At 37.1% G+C, this 21,962-nt stretch overlaps 1 protein-coding gene across 4 annotated transcripts in view; it reads left to right on the top strand.

Annotated features, from left to right (window-relative positions):
- The first annotated feature begins 361 nt into the window (after positions 1–361).
- The window catches only part of kiz (kizuna centrosomal protein), a 34,243-nt gene continuing 12,642 nt past the window's right edge, over positions 362–21,962 (top strand). The window contains exons 1-12 of one of the 4 annotated variants that reach the window (XR_005279498.1): positions 362–527; positions 1,307–1,369; positions 2,341–2,503; positions 3,630–3,701; positions 8,932–9,526; positions 9,659–9,917; positions 15,213–15,332; positions 15,931–16,095; positions 17,377–17,527; positions 19,354–19,510; positions 20,607–20,669; positions 20,742–20,787. Coding sequence is in view for 3 of the 4 variants with exons in the window: in XM_038271600.1 (XP_038127528.1) it covers positions 454–527; positions 1,307–1,369; positions 2,341–2,503; positions 3,630–3,701; positions 8,932–9,526; positions 9,659–9,917; positions 15,213–15,332; positions 15,931–16,095; positions 17,377–17,527; positions 19,354–19,510; positions 20,607–20,669 (1,882 nt within the window). In the remaining variant the exon portion in view is untranslated. The remainder of the gene's footprint in view (positions 528–1,306; positions 1,370–2,340; positions 2,504–3,629; positions 3,702–8,931; positions 9,527–9,658; positions 9,918–15,212; positions 15,333–15,930; positions 16,096–17,376; positions 17,528–19,353; positions 19,511–20,606; positions 20,670–20,741; positions 20,788–21,962) is intronic. The other 3 variants (XM_038271601.1, XM_038271600.1, XM_038271602.1) reach the window with 3 other exon arrangements.

Below are 21,962 nucleotides of genomic sequence, written 5' to 3'. Positions count from 1 at the left end.
CTACACGTTTATTTGTCCTAAAATATGTCAAAACATAAAAAAATGACGTTTCACTATTATAACCATGGTAAAACATGACATTTTGAGAAATGTCAGTGATAAACTTTGAAGCAAGATGCTATCAGTAGATAATAGGAAACTGCCATTTGTCAAAACGAGATATCAATCTGTATCTGTCAGGGAAGGAACAGCTTATCAAATAAAAGACAAAGGCTTCTGATGTATCATATTTAGGCAAATCGGATTATAATCCTTACTAATCAGAAATGACATTTAAGAGATTGTGATTGCATCTCTCAAACGAGACCATGTGCTTTTTGTGTTTACCAGCAGAGGTTTCTGGGAAGCCGTTCCCATGGTAACCAAGGTAAACACGTCCGCCTTTCTCTATGCCTCCTTCTTGCTGCCATCCTTGCTGGTCTCGGCTCTGCTGCAGCTCCAAAACCGGTGAAAATGGCAGGATCGACCTGCAGCGATGACGGGTACAATGCAAAGATAGCGACGATTCAGCAAAACATGCATCAATGGTGAGATTTCTCTATGTTTTTTTTTCACACCAGAAGCGTCGGCCCGAGGAGGGCTGGGGAGTGGAGTTGGAATTTCTACCGTCTGGATGAGCGTTCCTGCCGCAGCGCTCTCGAGCTAGCCGCGCGGTGAATGGTAGCAGAAGCTAAAGGATGTTATTTATGCCGTTAGAGCTGCCATTTTGGTCATAAATGGACGCTCAGTCAAAGTTAACCCACTAGTTTGGATAAGCCGTTATGTTTCTCTTTTCCGTGTTTTTGTCAATTAGTAATTATACCGGTTTAAAAAGGGGTAGGCTAACATGGCTATGCTACACAGGTCTTTCATGCGCGCGTGTGCTGTTAGCTTTTTCCCAAACATTTGGTTGTTTCTTACCTAACAGTACAAAGTGAGGCTTTCTTAAACTTTTTAAACTTACTACCAACAAAAAAATACTATTCCCATTTAGATATCGGTTAATTTAAAGGTCTGACATATTGCTATATGATTGTTAAACTCTTTTAAAAGTCGCTAATTCTTCATTTAATTTGAGCTAGGGTAAAAATACAGCGTATAAAGTAAGTCTAGTTAGCAATAAAAGTATAATTAAAGCACTTTATCAGTTTCTCCCTTAATGAATATACAATTTAATATTTTAAATAGCTAATAAAATATGAAAAAAATGAATCTACACATAGGGGAAGAAGTAAAAATGTATTAAAATGACATTGGTTGAGGCAGAACTGAATGGACCAGAGCCTCTGATTAGATAACTATTGGTGTTTTATATATCTGTGTGCAGTGAGAAGCGCAGATTGGAGCTGGAAAGGGAGCTGTTTGCCTTCTCCAGGTCAGATAAAAGAATGTAAGTTACACCTGAATGTCTGGACATCATACCTTCTCTTTATGCAGCCCTATGTTTTATTTATTTCATGGAAATGTATATGGGATTATGTGTTACTCTTATAAATACATAACTACAAGAGCATTACTTTACACCAGTTGGTAAAGTATTAAAAAGATCTCCTTCACTTTATAAAAGTATGAAGGGAAGGAGATCTTTCTGATTGTTTTATTCACTTTAGGTAAAGGGGAACATCTTCCCTAGATTGGCTCTAGTCTGCTACCAACATGTCAAACACTCACATATTCTGAAATGATTTATCCTAATAGAGCAACATTTTCCACACATAAGCAAGGTAATGTTTTAAAAATACACTCTTGAGTTTAATAAATGCCAAATAGATGCTTTGATGTAGACATCTGAGTTTCTTGTACGTATTTTTTTTTCATTTTCCATGGATTCATATTGTATAATCTGCATTGATTGACCTTTAGCTCAGTTTTTCTCTCGTTTTCATGATATAAGCAAAAAAACAAACAAAAACAATTTATTGGTCAGAACTCAAAGAGAACATGTCAAAGTTATTGATTAGAAAAATATAGATTGGTGGATCTCGGTTGGTGAACTACGGTTTTACCTTCCTGTTATCATTTTCTTAGAGTGGCATTAAACGAAAGAAAGGGCTCATATTGTGAGGTAACAAGGAGCCTGATGTAATGCACCTTTGTCAAAATATGTGTGTGTTTGACATTTTATTTATCGAGAAAATTGTAAATGTCTAAGGCTAAGCAGAAGAGGATGTTTTCACTCCCGTTCGTATTCACATTTCAGTTCAAATCAGCTAAGCTCATGTTGATAGGAGGCTTGTAAAGCACGCTTCAAATTCAAATCATATTGTGCTTAACCTTTTCTTGTGAGAGGTCTAGCTCTTAGTTTTTGACAATGTTCCCAGATAATATTTCCCTTGAATAACGCTTCTCCAATGCCTTCAGCTTGCAGATAAAGTGTTCCAAACTGCGTAGCTATCTGAAAGAAATCTGTGGCAGAGAAGCACAAGCGAAAATGAGAAACCTTGAGCTTAAGAGAGATGTGAAGTGCATGGAAATTAGCATGAAGGAGTATAATTTTGACCATGGCCCCCTGCAACAACAAAAGGTACCACATTCATTCACGCTGTTACACGTTTGTCTACACAGTTTCTGTTTGCTCATGTAGATTCTCACTTGATAAAAAAGCATTTATAAACAGACTCAAATATTCCCAACAGAGCAATGGAACAAGGTTTATTTTAAGATTCTATTCATAATCTGACTGAAAAGAAAAAAAAAACATCTATGGCCTGTAAACAAATGGCTTAAAAAAAAGATTACTTCAAACACATTTTGAACACATTTGCCTAATTGCCTCACTGTACATTTACTACTTAGAAAATGCATAGTAGAGAAGCAGACAGCCCATTGAAATCGCTCGCAGTGGCTTGATGTGAGAGACGTAAACACTCAAACAGTGCAATTTATCACCACAAGCAAATGAACAAGGGACAAAACAATGAGCCAGTCAGATTATCACTTAAAACTCAATGACAGTGCTTGACAGCTTAATATCAAATTAACAAAATTGGCTAATTATGACTCACTGAGTTAATTGCCCAATATAGAGACTCTGAAGTGCTCCAGAGGTTTAGTCATTCTCTCCCCTCAAGCAGTTGGTTTATTTCCTCTCAATGCTGTTTTTAAAATGTATTTTATTTTTACAGTGTAGATCACATAGAGAAATAAATTCTCATTTTGAAGTGAGATACCTATTAACAGAACCCTGTATGTTGATGTTTTTTTTGTTTGCTTTTTGAAATAATTCTTGTTTTTTTTTTATTTTGTTAAAAAAAACTTAAACACTTGAAACAATAAACATCCAGATACTTTTGTAATGTTTTTTTTTAGTGTTTCTATAAAGAAAACAAATAAAAAAGGCTTTGAATTTGAGCTGAAGCACGTGTCGCAGTTCCTTTGATATACAAGTTCCCAATTATTTGAAGCGCTGTTTGAATTTAGATTAAAGCAGTCATTCTGCCCAGTCAGATAAATGTGAAGTAGAGCGTCATCTGCTACACGGGGTACGCTCACTTGAGAAAACCCTCTGTTACTAAAAGACAGACTGCTGCTCAAAGGTTGTCACTCTGATTTATTCAGCACTGCTATTTAGGGTGTTGCTTTTGCAATAGAAAGTAAATATTATCAATTGTTTAACATATTTGATCAGGTATTTTAACACTTTCATACAGGCTGCCTTTTTGAAAAAGATTTCCAGACTTACTGAAGCCAGAAAGAAGACAGAGGAGCTGGTAGTAACACAGGTAAAACAGTTAATATATATTTTTTTATATATATTTAGGGGGGGATAATAACATCACGCTTTTAAAGCACATCCCGCCTTGTTGCCTTTGTGTTCCTGCTTTATGTTTTACACAACGTTTTCGCTGTTTTTGTTTTTTTTTTTACTCCACATTCTTCTGTTTTGAAATGTTTACAAGGTTTATGCAAATTGCAGTTTTATCGGGGCTCTGCTTTCAGATTGAAGAGAACAGAAGAAAGCAGACATTACTCCTGGTAAATCTGTAGAGGAGTCTACGTTTAAACTGTATCTGTAATAGCACAGGTGTCTAATCCTAGCGGGTAAATCTGCACAAGCAGTGTAGTTCAAGCCCATAGCTGCTTTCTCCCTTCACTTAAAGCAGTTAAAGCTCTTTTAGATGAAATGCCTAAGACATCTCATAATAACTTGGAGCATGCTGTCTAGAGCAGTCACTTGTAACTGTGTGCAACCCCCCCACGTCCAACCCAACCCCTCCCTCAGCCTGTCGATATTGTAATGAGCAAAATGGTACCGTCACTCCATTATGCATACAAGCCATTGGTTGGCAGTGTGTATGTCCCTCAGGCTGCAGCATTCATTAAGGGAAGCTTACCGGGCTGAAAGCTGGAGACAGATGATAACGGGGATATGATTTTCATATTTAATACATTCCTTGGAAGAGCACACGCGTGCCGCAGATTGATAGAAGAATCAATTGCTACTTTAGTGAAACACTTTCTACTTTGCCCTGCAGCTACCGATGGAATCACTCAGCCAAGAAATTAACTTTTCCCCTTTTTTTACCTACTTTGTGGATCTGCTGGGCAGGCTGCATGGTTTACAGTGAATGTTATTAAGCAGCTAACTGTTTGGTATTTAAGACGCTTATCAGAAAAGAAACAGAAGCTATGCTTTTTTTTGTTGTTATGTTTGGAGGGAGGCGTTTTGCCTTTTTTTCCTTCCTCTCCCTCTCTCCCCTCTTGGTGACATTGCAGACGTAAATCAAAAGTTGTCTAAAGGATTTTTCATGAGATTAAAAGTTAGAGCATTGATCCTGAGACATGAGCGTGAAAAATAAAAATGGTAAGAAGAAACCCAGACCTTTGCTCGGATATACTAGTCCTGTTCAGAATCAGGCTGGTATTATCTTACATTTGCCTCTTAGTTAATAAGGATAATATTTTGAAAAAAAAGATGAAAATCGTGTATGAATTAATTATACACTGCGTAATTTATTAAAAGCTTTTATTTTGAATTACAGCTTACAATTAAAGGAAAATATTATTAGATTACACACAGTATGATAAATGTTATTTATGTTCTTAGGCCTACATAAACACAGAGAATACTGATGATTTGATTGTCATTCACAAGAGAATTATTGGCTCATTCCATTTAAAATGTCATTGCTAAAGAAGTTTGTTCGTCAGAGTGTTGTGTGCAAACATATTATTTTAACATTGAGTGGAAGGAAAATCCAGTTTTCCCAGGGATGATTTTACAGGTTAAGAATTTGGAGGCTGGCTTAACTTGCAAATAAGATGAATTGTCACGAGTTTTGTGAATTTACAGATTCCTGAAGATACATCTTTCCAGAAGCCAATGGATGCATTAGACTCGCATACAGAAAGGTTTCGAACCAATGAAATGCATTGATGTATATTATGCCTATGGAGGACCTAAAGAGTCACTCAAAAATGAAACCAGCTGTTTCAAATGTCAACATTTATATCATGCAATTTGAAATCCAATTTGAAAAACATTTTCTAATTGCACATTTTAAAATTCGCAATGGAATTAATTAAAGAGGAATTGTAAATTGTGTTTATTAATCCATTATTAAAAAAAATGTTTTCAAATCCTATTTCTAAATGGAAACATGAAAAAAACAGAATTCATAAATCTCATTATGATTATCTTTCCTAATCACACATTTAAAAAAGGTAATACCTTATTCCATTTCCTCTTCAACTTGCATTTTCAAATCCTTTTTTAAATTGCACATCCTTTCTGCTTTACCTGCTTCTTTTGCGTGACCCTTCTGGTCCCAGAGCGCAACGGAAAGCCGTTAAACTCTCTCATTGGTTAGTATGCCACAAAGGTTAACAAAACGACCAATGAGGAAGCTGATTACATCCAAGGAGCAACTGTGATTGGTTAAACTGGTTTTCAGTGTGCTCAGGGACCAGAAGGTTCAGGGGGTAAATGGAGCAGTTAAAGAAAAAGACAAAAGCAATTTCCTAAAGAATTTGGAAATACTAGTTGAAAAAGAAAATGGAATGAAGTATAACCTTTTTTAAAGGTGTAATTAGGAAAGATATTTATATTCAGATTTATGAATTGTGTTTTTTAAATTTACATTTAGAATTAGGTTGCAGATTCATGTTCAAATTCCAGTATTTAATAATGGATTAATAAATACAATTTACAATTTCTCTCTATGCGCAATTAGAAAATGCTTTTCAAATTGGATTTCATTGCATAATTTAAATATTACATTTAAAATGGCTGTTTTTCTTTTTCAGAGACTCTCTAGGTCCTCCATAGATGTCAACCAGAAGCGGAAGGCTGAAGGAAAACAAAGATGGCTGAGCTGGTTAATGTTCTTGTATACCTCGATATTCAGTCTGTTTTAGCAGGACGAACCTCTATTTCTATTAAAAAACAGAGCAAAAGGACGGGTTTTGTGCCTTTGTGGATGAGAAAGATGTTAGCGCATTCTTCCTGACAGGTTTGAATTTATCAGGTCACTCTGCTACTTGCAAAACAAATCAAGAATGTGATACGTCACAGCTGCTGCGATTGTCTAAAAGCTTGATATGGGAGGCAGGTACCACTTGGTGATTTAACCAATCAGCTTGAAGAATTGCACAGAATGTTGCTCTCTTTTATTAATACCTTCTACTGGAGCCTTTCCAGATGGATGCTGTTCAGAATTTTAATTGAATGACATAGATCAACCTGTTTTATGCCAGGTTAGAGGCTGAGAGTAGAAAACAGTGTTACAAAAACACCAAAATAAAAAATAGATCATTACCAAAAACTCAGGATAATCTTCAGCAATGTCAAATTCCTTTCCCCTCCACAGCATGCAGAAGTTCATGTAAAAGGGGCTCAAACCAAATAGCATGATTTGAAAAAAAAACAAACAAAAAAACAAAATTTCTTTATTTTTTAAATTTCGATGTTCCAACAAATCATCATGAACTTTAGCAGCCCAATGACTTAAGACATATACATTCTGTTTAGAGGTTGAGGTTAGTGAATATTCATCTAACAGACCACATTTATTATTGCCCTACCAGGTGGTGCCTCCTAACAGTGGCAGCTGGTGGAGTTTTCTCTAGGGGTGTTATAACTTCAAAATAGACGTATACCAAAAACCAATCAAATTCATACAAAGGTATCACACTAGTATATTTATATGAATGTCAACAACAACATTGAAAAGGAAGCTGGGCTGCTGCCATGAACACCTTTGTTTAAAAATGTTCCGGATCGGCCTGTTTTTCAGTGGCTCAGGGCTCGTCTGCCTGGCTGTGTGTTTCTTTTTCTATATCTGCTTTTATCTCCTTGAACCCCAGACGGCCTCTGCAGATGGCCGCTCACACGGAGTCTGGTTCTGTTAGAGGTTTCTTCCTGTTAAAAGGCAGTTTTTCCTCTCCACTTTCGCTGCATGCATTCTTAGTGTGAGGGATTGCCTGTGTTGTGAATTGATGCTATATATATAAACTGAAGTGAATTGAAACTGAAAAAAATAACATACATTTTTCAAAGTGCTTTAAATCAGTCACACCTCTCTTGATCCATGGTGGGTCAGATCCTGTCATTTCAAAAAGGAGGCAGGGAAATCAGAATTGCATGCAGTTAACTAAGCCTTGTTGCCAAATAATTACATAAACCTGTAAATCAGCTGCACTTTATAAAAGAAGACTGTGACATCAGCGCTGTGGCGGGAGGTGGTGTGCAAATAAAGCTGCTTTCAGTTCTGGGATCTTGCTTATATGCATGCACAACTTTAATGAGAGTCTATGCACAAAGATTTTTTCTAGGGATGCACGATATAATCGGCCCCCTATCGGTATCGGCCTGTATCGGCCTTAAAAATGAATATCGGACATCGGCCACCCCACCGATATTTAACCCGATATTTGATCAGCTTCTGAGTTTCTAAAGTCTAAAAAAAAAAAAAAAAAAAAAAACCTCAAAAAAACTTCTTTTTTACAGACTTAAAAATTTCTAAAGACGAGGGAAAAAATATTGATACATTAAAATCTCACAATATCTTCATATGCTGATATATTGCCATTTGAAAACACCATATCAATCTCTTTTACTAATGAAATATTGCTATATGTCATTGTTATGCTTTGAAATCCCCCGAAAATTCAAGAAATTTTTCCATATTTTTATATGTTGATATATTGACGCGGTATCGATCTATTTTACTAACAAAATCTCACAAGAATTTGCAAAATATCACGAGAGTTTGTAACAGAACGATGAAATTTCACGAGATTTTGAAAGTAAAATAGATCGATACCACATTTTAAAAAATCTATTTGATATCAGCATATGAAAATATATTCGAGTATATTATTTTTCAAAGTGTCAGAAATGGATAACAAAACTGCTCTTTTCAATGACTACTTATTTTTGTCCAGCTTTAACATCGGTATCGATATCGGTTATCGGCTACATGAGTTTTAAAATATCGGCATATCGGATATCGGCCAAAATCCCAATATCGTGCATCCCTAATTTTTTCTCCCCAGGCTGGAAATACGTCACCAATCCGAGGACTAACAAAACAGCCATTAAAGATTTAATTTTGATCTTGCACATCTAAAAAATATATTCATACATTTTGAAATATTTAAATTTTACAATTACATTTTTGTTTTTGTATGTCTTAATCAAGATCATTGGTCATTGAGTGGGGCGGGGCCCTGGTGCCCTCTATGGGCCAGCCGATTGCCTCCTAATAGTATTTTACACCCAAAAATATCCTGATTCTGATACATTATTACCCCCCTCACCACTGATCTGATATTCAGATTTTCTGAGAACTATATTTGTGAGTTTTCATTAGCTGTTTAACCACCGTTTTTGGTTTTCACTGTGTGTAAATCAGTATAGTTTTTGAGTTTTGCTTATATTTTCTAACTACACTTCACTGGTTCAATTTAAGAAATAGAACTTTAAATCAGTTCTATTTTTCCTGAATGCAGGTTAAAGGTCCACAGAGACGAAAGTGGGACAGCAGCAAGAACTTGAAGCCTGTGGACATTTTTATGGACCACCAGGCCTCCGGGGGCTACGATGCTGAAGCTGGCACCACAAGTGTACACTCAGAGCAAGCATTTCAGCGTTCACCCAATCGCAGCGTTCACCCGCACGAACGTCTACCAAGTGGCCTTTTGAAGGACTTCATAGTTGGCGGAGAGGATGCTGCCAGTAAGCGAGCACATTTATCAGATGACATTTCAAGCTCAAACGATTCCCCTGACGAATGTAATTTGAGTGACAAACATGAAAGAGCGTCAGGGCTGCCTCCATCTGCTCGTGCCTCAACAGCCGCAGCTGCCTGTGTAGCTTCTGCAAGTGATGATGAACGAAAAGCTTCACCTCCAGTGACCTTGACAGGGTCTGAGAAGAATCCATCTCCCAGCAACAGTAACCCTGCGATGGCTAAGAATCCCCCTGCAGAACCCACTGACTCCCAAGTGGTGGCTCACAAGCCTCTCATAATGCGAAATGAAGAGAGAGGTCTTGGCCATTTGAAGCCTGAAACCACTTTTAGAAAAGAAGCTCAAGAGATATCAGGTTTGTAGTGATATTTCTTCCTTTTATGTGCCTCCACAGAAACAGGCAGTTTTTAACACGAAAGTTTGCCCTTTGAATCTTTTTTTTTCCTTCTTTTAAAGAAGCAATGCTGTTTGGTTTGTTTACATTTAGGAAAATGTGAGAGTGCTGGTGAACCAAGCTCAGATGTGCAGTCGTCAGAGAGCAGTTCCAGTAACCTGACAATTTCTTTGACACAATCGGAGCTCGAGGAGGATTTACCAGACGAGGTTTCATCAGAAAGAAATACCTCTCGCAGAGGAAGTGAAGATCACAAACAGCATCGTCCTGATTCATCCCTCCATTCTGATGGGTCTAAGAACGCAGAACTTTTAACCAGTAAAGCCTCAACTCCAGGAGTGATTTTGAAAAGGTAAAGTATGTCTGAGATGCTATTGTTTGTGAAAATTTAAAGAGACTACCCAGTGCTGTGCTTTTGTATGCAAATATGTTGTTTCATATATACTTTATTCCATCACACAAAGCATATACATTATTCTAGTAATTATGTACACTAGGGCAAAAACTTTTTGGGAACTTGGAATAGACTGCTGCATAGATGCTGAAGCATTTGAGTTGCACGGAAGTTAAAAAGGGTTAATTATGTTTTTGGGCCAAAGTTCGAATCTACGGTAATGTTATCCAAGTCATGATGGATGGTGAACTGTGTTGAACAATGACAAGATCTTCTTCTGGACTTTAAGTGATATAAATCTGTTCTGTTTTTAGCACTTTTTCCATCTGACATGTGTCTGTTCATCACTTATGAAACTAAATGACATATAATGCTTGTCCTAACTTTAAGGTATAGTTGAGATTTTTCTTTTTCTCTGTGGATCATCAAAATAAGTGGTCCTCCTAATTGTCAGTCATTCTGGTGATATGTTTGCGTAAGGCTGTCCTATCTGCTCGTCCCCATTGTCACTTACTGGTGGTTTGTCTGACATAGTGGAAAAATTTGCAAATCTTCTAATAGAAAGTGAGCGTTTATGAGCAATGCAAACAGCAACTTTTTAACAGAGCGTGCACGAGGGGAAATGGGCTCATACACGCTCTGGCACGTGTTTAATAGGCGTTCCCTCTTTGGAGCAGGTACATGGTTGTGCATGTGCATTTCTTTTTAAAAGTGGAGAGGGCGGTCTTTTCAAAAATCTGCAATAATCCTCCACTATACCTTTAATTGGTTATGGACTTTGGCTTTCTGGAACAACTTATCTCCATGCAACTGTTTTTTGTTTTTTTTTACTCCTTAAATCTGCCCTACTTGGTTTTTAAAAAATATATTCATGGGTGTTAAGATTTATTTTTTGTGTATTTTTTTTTTAAAGAAAACTTGGTTATTTGGCTTTAATAATACATATGGAACAGTAGAAGGTAACTTTGGGTTAATATTATTCCATCAAAGAGGAGGCTGTGTTGCCATAGATAAGTATGCATTATCAATTGATAGACGTGATCTATTGTGCTCAATCCACATTCTCTCTTTTATGCTTCCAACTTTCTCTGTGGCCTTCAGCACCTTGGGTATTGTAGTCTGTGTTAAGTGTTGGCGTTCTTTTCCGATGCCAAGCGGCTGAATTTTTCTATTTTTATGCAAAAGTTTATTCTTTTTTTTTTATATAGTGGATTTTGTTACCTAGCAATTCATTCCAAAGACTTCTCTGCTATTTTAATAGAGATATTATATCCATAAGAAATTGTAATTTTTTTTTTATAATAGTCAACAACCCTAAATAGGTAATATAAGGCATTTAACATGCCAGTTTGCCCCCGTATTTCATGGAGATAGTTAAAAAAATGAAAGCAGGTTTAAGACTTAGCAGAAGGGCAAAATGATCAGGTGCCAACTCAATGTTTTTGTTGCTTCTGTTTAAAAAAAAAGTCAGGTAATTGATTAGAAGCATAAAAAATAAGTAAAAATACAAATAGAGGTGCTAAAGAACTGATCAGTTGTGTAATGCCTTATATGATTTTATCAGAGGCATTTATGCACAGATGCTTGCTAGCTTAGCTTTGGGAGGGTAGATTTGCTTTCTTAGTTAAATAAATGGCTTACATCAAAGTACCAAAACATTTAGACCATCACATGTTAACTTATAATTGCCAATCAATATGCAAAGTGAGTTTAATTGATTTCATTAAAATCAGTTTTGCTGGCTTCAAGTATTTTCTTCTGTGTTAGCATATAGTCCTTTTAAAACTGATAAAATGTGGTTAGCCTTTTTTAAAGTTCACTTAGTTGTATTTTGTGATGTTCTTTACTAGCATCAAATCATAGGTTTACAAAGAGGAGCAGTGGGAGTCACAGTCCAGGCAGCATTGTTTTCTAGAGCCTTGCATTTGCAGCGACTGTTGTGGCAGTGATGCATCTTATAGAGAGAAGAGCTTAGGACCTGTCCACAACAATATTGCCATAATCCAAGATAATGCTCTAACAGAGCAATTTTCTGCTTGAGAGACCTCAGGAAGTCCCCACTGGAGGAGGAAATTGTGGCACCATAGAGTGTTCTGGAGGGTGGGCATGTGGACAGCACTTACAGCCACAAATCCTTAGCGTGATGATGGCTTCTGAGTTGAAGGATCACTTTGGATGGAGTCAGAGTCACAGAAATCCCCATGCGAATGTTTTTGCACGCCGTGCTTCAGCTTTTTCCCTCTTCATATAAACATTTTTGTAAGCAGGCCCATGTGAGCATTTTACAGTCCACTTTCTTTCTGTGCATATATAAACACATTTGTTTATGTGTTTTCTCTTTTTCTGTGTTACACTAGAGATTGCACCATGCTTACTGTATGTATTGTAATTGCAAATAAAGAGAATGTTTTTGAGCATTTGCTCATTAAATCCTCTTTATTTAAAAGTTAGTACAGCCTTTGTTTATTTCTTAAGCAGTTTGAGGGATTATATTTTCTCTCTAAGAGTGCACCAGCCACATTTATGTGTGGTCTGTCATACTTTTTATGGCGTGACCCGAAGAGGAGCTGCGGTTAGCCTGCAATGGAGAGACGTCGGTGGGGGCTGCAGCCCTCTTTGCTAACAAAGAGAGCTTCTGTGTCTGAGGAGAGAACCAGAGGCTTTGATGTAAAGCTCAGAGAGCATCCAGTCTCTATACTCTCGCTCTCTTTTCCTCTCCCTTAAGGTTAGAGTTTATATCGCTCCTTCCATTCAAACCCCAGTCCCGGGCAATTCATTAGATTATCCCATTATATTATTTTTTTCCTCCAGCACAGACAAACTGAGGGAGACTGAAATATTGTCTGAGTTTCTTCTCAGAGTAGATTCATAATGGCCCCAGTGTGTCGGCTTCACCAATATAGTCTCACCTAACTGCACAATAGCTCAGGGTTTTTTTTAAACTTTCAGACATACTTCTTTAAGTCACAATAAAAGACCAGCAGGAGAATGTTAACAGTATAGAATTAATTGGAATTTAATTGCAATGTCATTATTTCATATATAAAGAGAAAACGGGGGTGCAAGATTTGTTTTATATATATAAATATATATATATATATATATATATATATATATATATATATATATATATATATATAAACATATATATATATATATATATTAGGGCTAAAACAATTAATCATGATACATCAATTTTTGAAATAATCGTCAACTAATTGATTAATTGATTAATTGATAGTAATTGATTAATCCTTAACTGAAGTATAGAGACTGTAAAACATGACTTTAGCTGATAGAGCATTTGCCCAAAAAAATAAATTAATAAAAAAAAATAAAATAAAATATATATATCTATATATATCTATATATATATATATATATATATATATATATATATATATATATATATATATATATATATATATATATATATATATATATAAACATTTTGCATTTGAGATTAAAAACTAGTCTGTCAATATGCTCTATTCAGAACTCCACCTGGTTTAATTTAGTATCATCTTCAAATATCATCTTCAAGGAGCCAATCATTAATGGATTAATAGAAAAAATAATCGACAGGTTAAACCATTTGCAAAATAATCGTTAGTTGCAGTGCTAATAATATACATATATATCCACACATATATATATATATATATATATATATATATATATATATATATATATATATATATATATATATATATGTATATGTGTGTGTGTGTGTGTGTGTGAGTGTGTGTATATGTATATATATATATATATATATATATATATATATATATATATATGTATAATTTTAAACTCCTCCTCACCCATCGCGGGTGGTCTTCCCTCCCTTTTTTCCTCCCGGCTCCTTTTCTAAAACTCCAAGCAACAAAATAAATAACAACATGCTATATGATTTGTGTGATTATGATCTGGTAGGAAACAAGGAAAGAAGGAAAACTCTTTCATTTTAAGCTTCACATAATCAGAGAAAACTTTGATCACTTTAACATTTTCATGAATTGACTAGGATGCATCTGACAGAAATGACCCACTGAACGGTTTGCACAAGCTGTCAGGGCAGGACACAGTTAAAAAATGATCATGGTTTTGGGGAACAAAGCCTGTGTTTAAAAGCACACCTGCTGCACATCGTGTGCTGGGACTATTTGTGGCTACATTTATGAGTTCTGTTGGGAGTTATTTTTGCCATCTGTGCGAGCGGCATGTTTCCCCCTGACACTGATCACTCAATTTTGAGCCTATTTCTGTGTGGTAAAAATCACACCTGACCTCTTACACCTGGTTAAAGCAGACTTCTGAGGGTGTTGACATCTTGACAGCAGCAATATCTAAAAACATGTTAGACGCTGTGATAAGACAAACTAGTAAGAGAGGTTTGCAGAAAATACACTGATTTATTCCATCTCTAAGACCTTATATGATAAATTTGGACAGCTAACACTGTGGATAGATTTTTGCCTATTCTTAGAGTGATTGCTCACTACATTGTGTCATGGATAAAGTTTAAGCTTTGAGTTTAATCAGAGTTTTATCAGGAAAACAACATGGAAGGGAACAAGCATTTGCTGACCTTTCACCCAAGAGCCTATTACAGATTGCCATAAAGTCCCACTGAGCCCTCTTTAAAGGAAGGTCGGCACAGAATGTCTCTACTGGGGATTCTGGGAGAATTCAAAGCGGGCCACCCAGACCTGAATGCACAATAAAGTGATGAATTCTGCATATCCAAATGCATTAAATACCCATTTCTTATGCTGGACCAGATAAAAAGTATGTAACCCACTAAAGTAGTCATCTAGAGCCCTTCTACTGTTTGATAATCTATTGTTGTCTTCTAATATATTACTTATATTCATCTTTGTCTTGTATAGGACTGAACTCTACAGGATATGTCCTTTATTTTATTGCAAAAGCAGACGGAAGTTGCTTTTTCTGAGTGCCAGGTGTCCAAGCTTTTCTGTGCAACCTGTTATTACATGCGGCACCATCAACAGACAATGAAGAGTTGAAATCCTGCATTGTTGCCGTCATGTTTTGATGGCCGGATTCTCCAGTAGTCCTTGAGTACCTCAAGGAAATTGCCTGGAAAAAATATATATATGTCAAAGATTTTTGTATCAAATGGCATCCGTTTTTTTTTTTGTTTTTTCCTTTTGCAGATGACAACCAATCGATCATATGACCTCCACTTCCTCTGTTCCCTTTCATCACAATATTTGTCTTTTTTTTTTTTAGACTCTCTCTGGAAGGGCTCTTTAATCTGCTAGACTCCATCGAAGGGCGACTCCACAACGAACAGAATCACGTGTACCAAGATTCTTCAATAGATGGAAGGCAACTCAATAGGATTATCAGGTACATCCCTCCTGTCTTTCTTCAAACTTTGCAATCTTATCTCTCCCTGTCTAAACGGGAGGCCATTTAAATTTATTTAATAGCTGTGGAGCAGTTTGTGTAGATGAGAAAAACATATTATCCTTCTGCTGAGGGCTCTCACATTAGATGAAGTGTCATCACCAACAGGCGCGCGTCTTTATTTCTGAGGGGTTTTTCAAACGCATGGGATTGTTATAGTAACCACCCCGGCTCAGTTGTTATTGGGAGTCAAAGAGATAGAGGACAGCGAATGTATTTCATTAGAAAGAGCTTCTTTTTCATAAGCTTTTTATATTTCGTTGCATGAATCATTTACCATAATTGCTGCTTGCTGTCGTAAAGCATAAAAGAATAAATGTACCAGAAGACGGCTGTCTAACTACATACTGTGTACTTATCTCTGTCTGTTGTGTGACCGTCGGGTGTCATGACCCTCGTAACGTTCATTCGGATTGATATTTATGTTTACGTTTGTTTAGGATGTTTGTTTGTCTTCAATTTGTTCTTTGCAACACTGACCGGGCGCTCACCTCAGGGCGCCGTGGCAATAGCTGACCACTTTCTATATATCGGGCAGACTTTGTGAGGACGGAGCAGGCTTGGATGATGAGGACCTTGAAGCGTGTGGCGCTGTCGTCCTTCATGAGCTCCGGAGGTTGTCATGGAGCATGGAAAAGGGCTGCGTGCTACCAGGGGAGCTGGTGAAAGCGTATCAGTCCAGCCCTCAGTCTAATGAAATAAGGTCAGCTTATTTTTTATTATTGCAGGAACTCAAAGGCAAAAATTGACATAGATCTTTCTGTGTTTTACATTGTTTTGTTGTTTGCTTGTTATTACGTTTTTGTAATGTTGAGTGTTATTGTTTAAACTAGGGCTGCAATTAACGATTATTTTATAAATCAAATAATCTGTCAATTATTTTGTTGATTAATCAATTAATAATTGGATAGCCAAAGGTTGCTTGAAGATTTTTAACGAATACAGGTAACTTGAGGAGTTCTGGATAGAGCATACTAATGGATGAAAATGTTTTGTTTTTTACCTTAAATGCCTTAAATTTTTACAATTTTGATATAATTAATGCTGTAAATGGGTCGCTCTGTGAGCCAAAGGCATATTTTACAGTCTCTATACTCCAGTTAACAATGAATCGATTACTTAATTAGTTGTTGATTATTTCAGTAATCAATTAATCACAATTAATCCGATTAATTATTTCAGCCTCAGGCTAAACCATGCATGTTTCAAAGTTCACAATTCTTAAAACTTTAAGTGTGTTTTAAAACCTAGAAAAGACAAAAACAGCGATGAATATTGCTCTAGTGGCTGGAGTTCAACAGAGTTCTTTATGTAAAGTATGCACTCACTGCAGAGGTGAAATACCCTGCACAGACTCAATGTATACTGTATGTTCTTTTTACTTTTATTTTATTTCTACGGACAGCGGTTTCTGACATATCGCATACCACAGTTTGATTGGTCTGCCTTGTCCACAAACGTGAAAGGTCATCTTTGGTGTCCCCCGTGCGGCACGGTGAATGTCATGAGTAAATTAAAATGCCCTATCTGCGACTTCCAGTCCTTTTGGATAATGTGTGGTTATACTGTGAGCCAAATCTTAGTTCTGCTTCACTAGCCTATTGATTTCACCAAGACCTTTCCTATTATATACTCGATTCTAAGAGACACATCCAGCAGTTTCGCTCTCTGGAGATGCCAATTGGTTGACCTCAACCTATTATCCTGTTTTTTAGCCTAAGGTCATATCAGTATCTGTGTGTGTTCGGTGTTAACTGGAAATTAATCAATAATCCGAAGCTCTGATATTGTTTAAAGATGGAACTGAGAAGATCCTTTTAAGAAAATACCTCAACTAACATGAATCTATTCAGTATAATACATTTTGTTTCCGGCAAGCTTTCTCACATTTCTGGCAATTTTTTTCTGGTTTGATTATATGTTTTTTCCTCTGAAGAAGGATCTTTTTTAGTCTGTTTTCTATGCTGCCTTACCCCATCCACAGCACCAGCCTCCCTCCCAATGCTGCTCAGCTGTGGGATCGCTGGTTCAAGCACGCCCTTGTGCTCAAGGAGAGCCGTGTCCTCAACACAGAGCGCTTGGTCCAGCTGTTCACGCCGCTTCTGCTGGAGCGTGATGCCGACTACAGCCAGCAGGTAGCGTCAAAGACACACAAGCTCTCATGGGGGAAATAAACAGTCACATCAAAACACATTCAACCATCTATAAATGTCTGAGGTTTGTTTTTGTTCTTCTGTTTCTTATGTCTTTCCTTTTTGTGCTCAAGATTCTCTAATAGGGAGCCTACTTCATTCATCAGGAATAAGAAATAAATCTCCTGTGGTTAAATCAGAAAACACTTACCTTTCTTGTGGATTAGCCATTAGCTAAATCAGTTTTAAATTTTACCTCTTTAAAAAAACGTTTTCATGCAGTTTTTTAAAACTCATAACACATTCCCCTTGTCGCCAGCTTACCATATTTGTTAGACTTTTTTTCACTTTCTCTCATTAAAACCACATGTTTTATTGTATTATAATAGGGATTTATTCGGTAGACTAATAAAAAGTAGTTTAGGATTGTAAAAAGGCAACAAAATTGCCACCTTTAAAAAAAGGGGTTACAGCTTGGTCTCATCAGAGCTCTCCTTGCATGTGTTTGCCCTGTAAATGTGAAAATGTGTATGGGGTGTGAATACTTTCACAGACATCCAGTCGAGAGACCGCTCATATTATTGGGATTATTGTGGCTGTGCTACATACTGCTGTACCTCCACCTCAATGACAGAGGCAAAGAGGGAGGCTGTAGAGCCTCTTCAAAATATGAACTGACAAAAGAAAGAGGGGTACCACCAACTACATCATTGTATCCAAGTGCATCAGAAAGAGGCGGAGTGAAATCTTTCTCTTCTTTTATCACTTTGAGTCTCGCTCCATCTATTTCTCCCTCCTATCCCCCACTCCGCCATATCCCCCTTTATGTCCCTCTGTCCTCTCGCTCTCACCCTGTGCACATGGGCTCAGACAGACATTTCCATTCACATCCTGCCACGCCGCCTGGCTACTCCAACAAATGGGAGCATGCAGCTCGCATGCACACACTTAAAGCGGCCCTTTGAATATTCAAGTGCTAACAGTTGTATTCATTGATATTTAAAATGCAGCAGAACCCCTTGCTCATGGTACATTTGACCAAATCATAAAAAAAGGGGATTTTAGGGATAAGGATCAAGATGTTTTTTTTTTTTTTCTTTTTTGCAGTTGCATCAAATCTTGAGCGGGAAAGTCAGATCAGCATGTGTTTGCATCTTTTCCTCCACTCAAAAAATGAAAGCTTGTGCCTCGTTGATCTTCCCTGTGACCTACTGATAACAGCTCACAATGCACTCAAATGTTTGTCGCTGTCAAAATCCTCCTGATCATCGCTTTCATATTTAGCGTTCATTAAAAGTTCTGAATGGCCGTCCAAGGCTGAGAGACTGCCTTTGATCACAAAAGAGAGATGATGATGGCAGGATTTGATTTGGGTGAAGAGAAAGAAAATCTGCAGTGGCATCTCCCAGAACAGCCTCTCTTAATTGTGTATCCTCATCGCCACAGAGATAAAAATGAGCTGAAGAGGCGGGAAAAGAGTAGTCGGTCTCTATCCTCTCAGCCAAGAGGAAAGATATCTGAAACGTGTTGCACATTAACGGCAGGGTGATTGCATTCTTTAGAAAACTCTCTAATCTCATGGATGAGAAGAGAGGGAGTGAGAAAAAGCTAAAGTGGATGAAGAGAACAGCAGCATGAGAAGTCATTTTTTTTTTGTTTCATTTTTTTTTAAAGCAATTTAGGAGGTTTGAGGTTATTGGATGTTGGTGTAGGAACACACATTACAGCCGGAGCTCGGCGTGATTCAGCCATGGCCAAAGTTCAATTTGACGCTTCCTTCACAAAATGAGAACAATTAAGAAGGTGGTTTTAATTTGTTCTGTGCGCAGGCCAAAGTGTTGCTGAGGGCACTTCTCTCCCGGTCCAGTGAGGAGGGCCCCTCAGCAGAGGATGAGAGTGACTCTTCTTCTTTGTGCAATAATTCTTCTGCCTTAGCGGACGCAGATGTGAAGCCTTCCCGCTCTGTACACACACAACACATCGAAGGTAACTGCAGATGTTTACATTGTGTATTATGCTTATATGCTCCTATAATATTGGATACAAAATGTGAATTTTAGTCAAATTTAGTCAGTTCTACAGTCTCCTTGCAGCAGAGGCTCAAACTTGACATATGACAACCTAAAATGATATACGGCACAAAGTGTGCTAGCAAACCAGATGTAAAAGAATGAAGACAATGTGCATATATCACAACTATTACCATTTTTCACATTCTCTACCAATATTTTTGCCATTGCAAAGTTTCCTAATGTCATGATGAAGCACTAATATTAACATACTTTGTAGGATCTTGTCATTCAACTCTATTCAATTTAATTTAATTATATTTATTTATGTAGTACCAATTCACAACAGATGTCAAATCAAGGCACCTTACAGAAACAATTCAACCAGATCATACAGTCGGATTGGTTCAAATTTTTCTATTTAAGGAAAACCAGCTGACTGCATTGGCTCATTGACTCAAAACCAATCCCTTACACCAAGCATGCTTGTAGTGACAGTGGAGAGGAAAAGTCCATTTTTAACAGGTAGAAATCTCTAGCAGGGAAACACTGATAAACAGGCCAGCTGAGATTTCTCTCCAGGATAGGTCACAGTCAAACAGCAACAGACCAGATGAAGCTACTATGATGAGAAAAAGCAGAGAGTTAGAGGGAGAGAGTATAGAGGTTGGAATAACAAAAACTCCACACTAAAGTTTGTTATTGTTAGCTTGGCATGGGAGCGCTGATGAAAAAAACCCTTTCATTAGAAAAGGGAGATTTTTTTTCTTTTAGATTCTGACCAACCAGCTACTAGTCAGAACCAAACATGCAGGAAATTGGTTAGATCTGGTTCCACTGGTTCCAGTTTATATAACTGCTCTTAATTGTTTTGTGTTGCTTTTGATTATGTTTTCTGCAGAAAAAAAAATCTTTTTATGAAAAAAAACTGTTTACATAGAACATGTTTTATTTACTCTGACAGTTATAGTCTTTAATTCAGACATGAGAAATGAACCCCCTTTTTTGATACCTGTCCAAGACTCCCTTCCTCCTTGGCGTTGCTTCTCAGTGTGTGCTTTCCTTTCTTTCAGAACTACAAAGCACTAAAGAGGACAGCCAGGACGAAAGCCCGGTGGAAAGTGGTCCTATTAGAGGTAAAAAGGCATTGCTGGTGCCTCAGCATTCACACTGTCCTTATGTTGTGTTTTGTTTTCTTCCTACTGCAGTGAATAATGGGCTCCTTTACACAATGGCTGAGGCAGGATGATCAAGGTGAATCCAGGGTCAAAGTCCCACCTGAAGAGCCATGCTTGTTCCCTCTAATTATCTTCCAGAAAGCACTAACCATGTTTCCAGCCTTGTCCGAAGAATTCTGGCAGGACTTATAATTCGCTGGCCTGGCAACGCAGGCGCTTTAATTGTCAGAGCACCAGGGTAGGCAGCACAGAAGATCTGTCATCGGTTCTCATTATCTTCTAAACAATGCTCCGGCAGGGCTGGACTTGAAAAAATACTAGATGTGACGGCATCCTGGAAGCAGTTGGTGTGCCCATCCTTTAGCTCACCTCTGAAATGTAAAGCCAGACCAGCGTTACCCGTAGCTGTCAGATTTCCAACTGGGTTTTTCATGTGTCTGCATCCCCAAGCTGCACAGCCTGGGAAATGACTCCGGTTTCAATTTGCTGCACTTAATCAAAAGAGCTATAACCAGCTAAAGGAAAACACAAGAGTAAAGATTTTTGCAAAAAAAAAAAAAAGATTTTACTCTGCTGAGCGATATTTCTGTCACAAATACCTTGACCTTGGAACTAAGAGTAATTGCCAAGAGATGCGCTTTAGTGAGTGCATGTAACAGCAGCTGCTGTTTAAAAGGTTCTGGGAGATGAGTCAACACTTAATGCTTTTAGCAAAGGAAAAATGTAAAGGCCCTTTAACTACCGCTTGAAATGGTTGGTTTTGTTCATATGTTGGCAATGTTACCCTTTTTTTTTTTATTCATATGACCTTTTTGGATTTATTTTCAAAATACTGAGTGTAATCCACTCAAAATTGAAAGTAAAAAAAGAAAAACATCCCCAACTATTAAGTTTTCTAACATTTTATCATATAAGAACTTCAAATGATTTTACCATATTCTTAAGTATAAATCAACTAAATTTTTTATATAATTGTGTAGTAAAATAAAAATGATACATTTAAAAAGCTGGGTCTGCATTTACATATTGCCCCCCCCCCCCCCTTTAACGTTATATTACAATGTGTTATCAATCTCCTTGAAAATGAAAAAAAAAAAAAAATCAGGAAGATAGAAAATAAATATTGTAAAATAATTATCCTTTTTGAGCCCTCCCAAAAAAAAAAAAAATATCACAAAAACTCATCACTTTCCTCTGTTTATGAGGAAAAAACACAAAAAACTCTACAGGTCAGCGTATAGGCCGCACACA

This window comes from Cyprinodon tularosa, unplaced genomic scaffold, assembly GCF_016077235.1.
Source record: "Cyprinodon tularosa strain WSP-4 unplaced genomic scaffold, ASM1607723v1 ctg80, whole genome shotgun sequence".
NCBI classification, from domain to species: domain Eukaryota; kingdom Metazoa; phylum Chordata; class Actinopteri; order Cyprinodontiformes; family Cyprinodontidae; genus Cyprinodon; species Cyprinodon tularosa.
The sequence above is the reverse complement of the archived record's forward strand: the minus strand, read 5'-3'. Positions and strand labels throughout refer to the sequence as shown.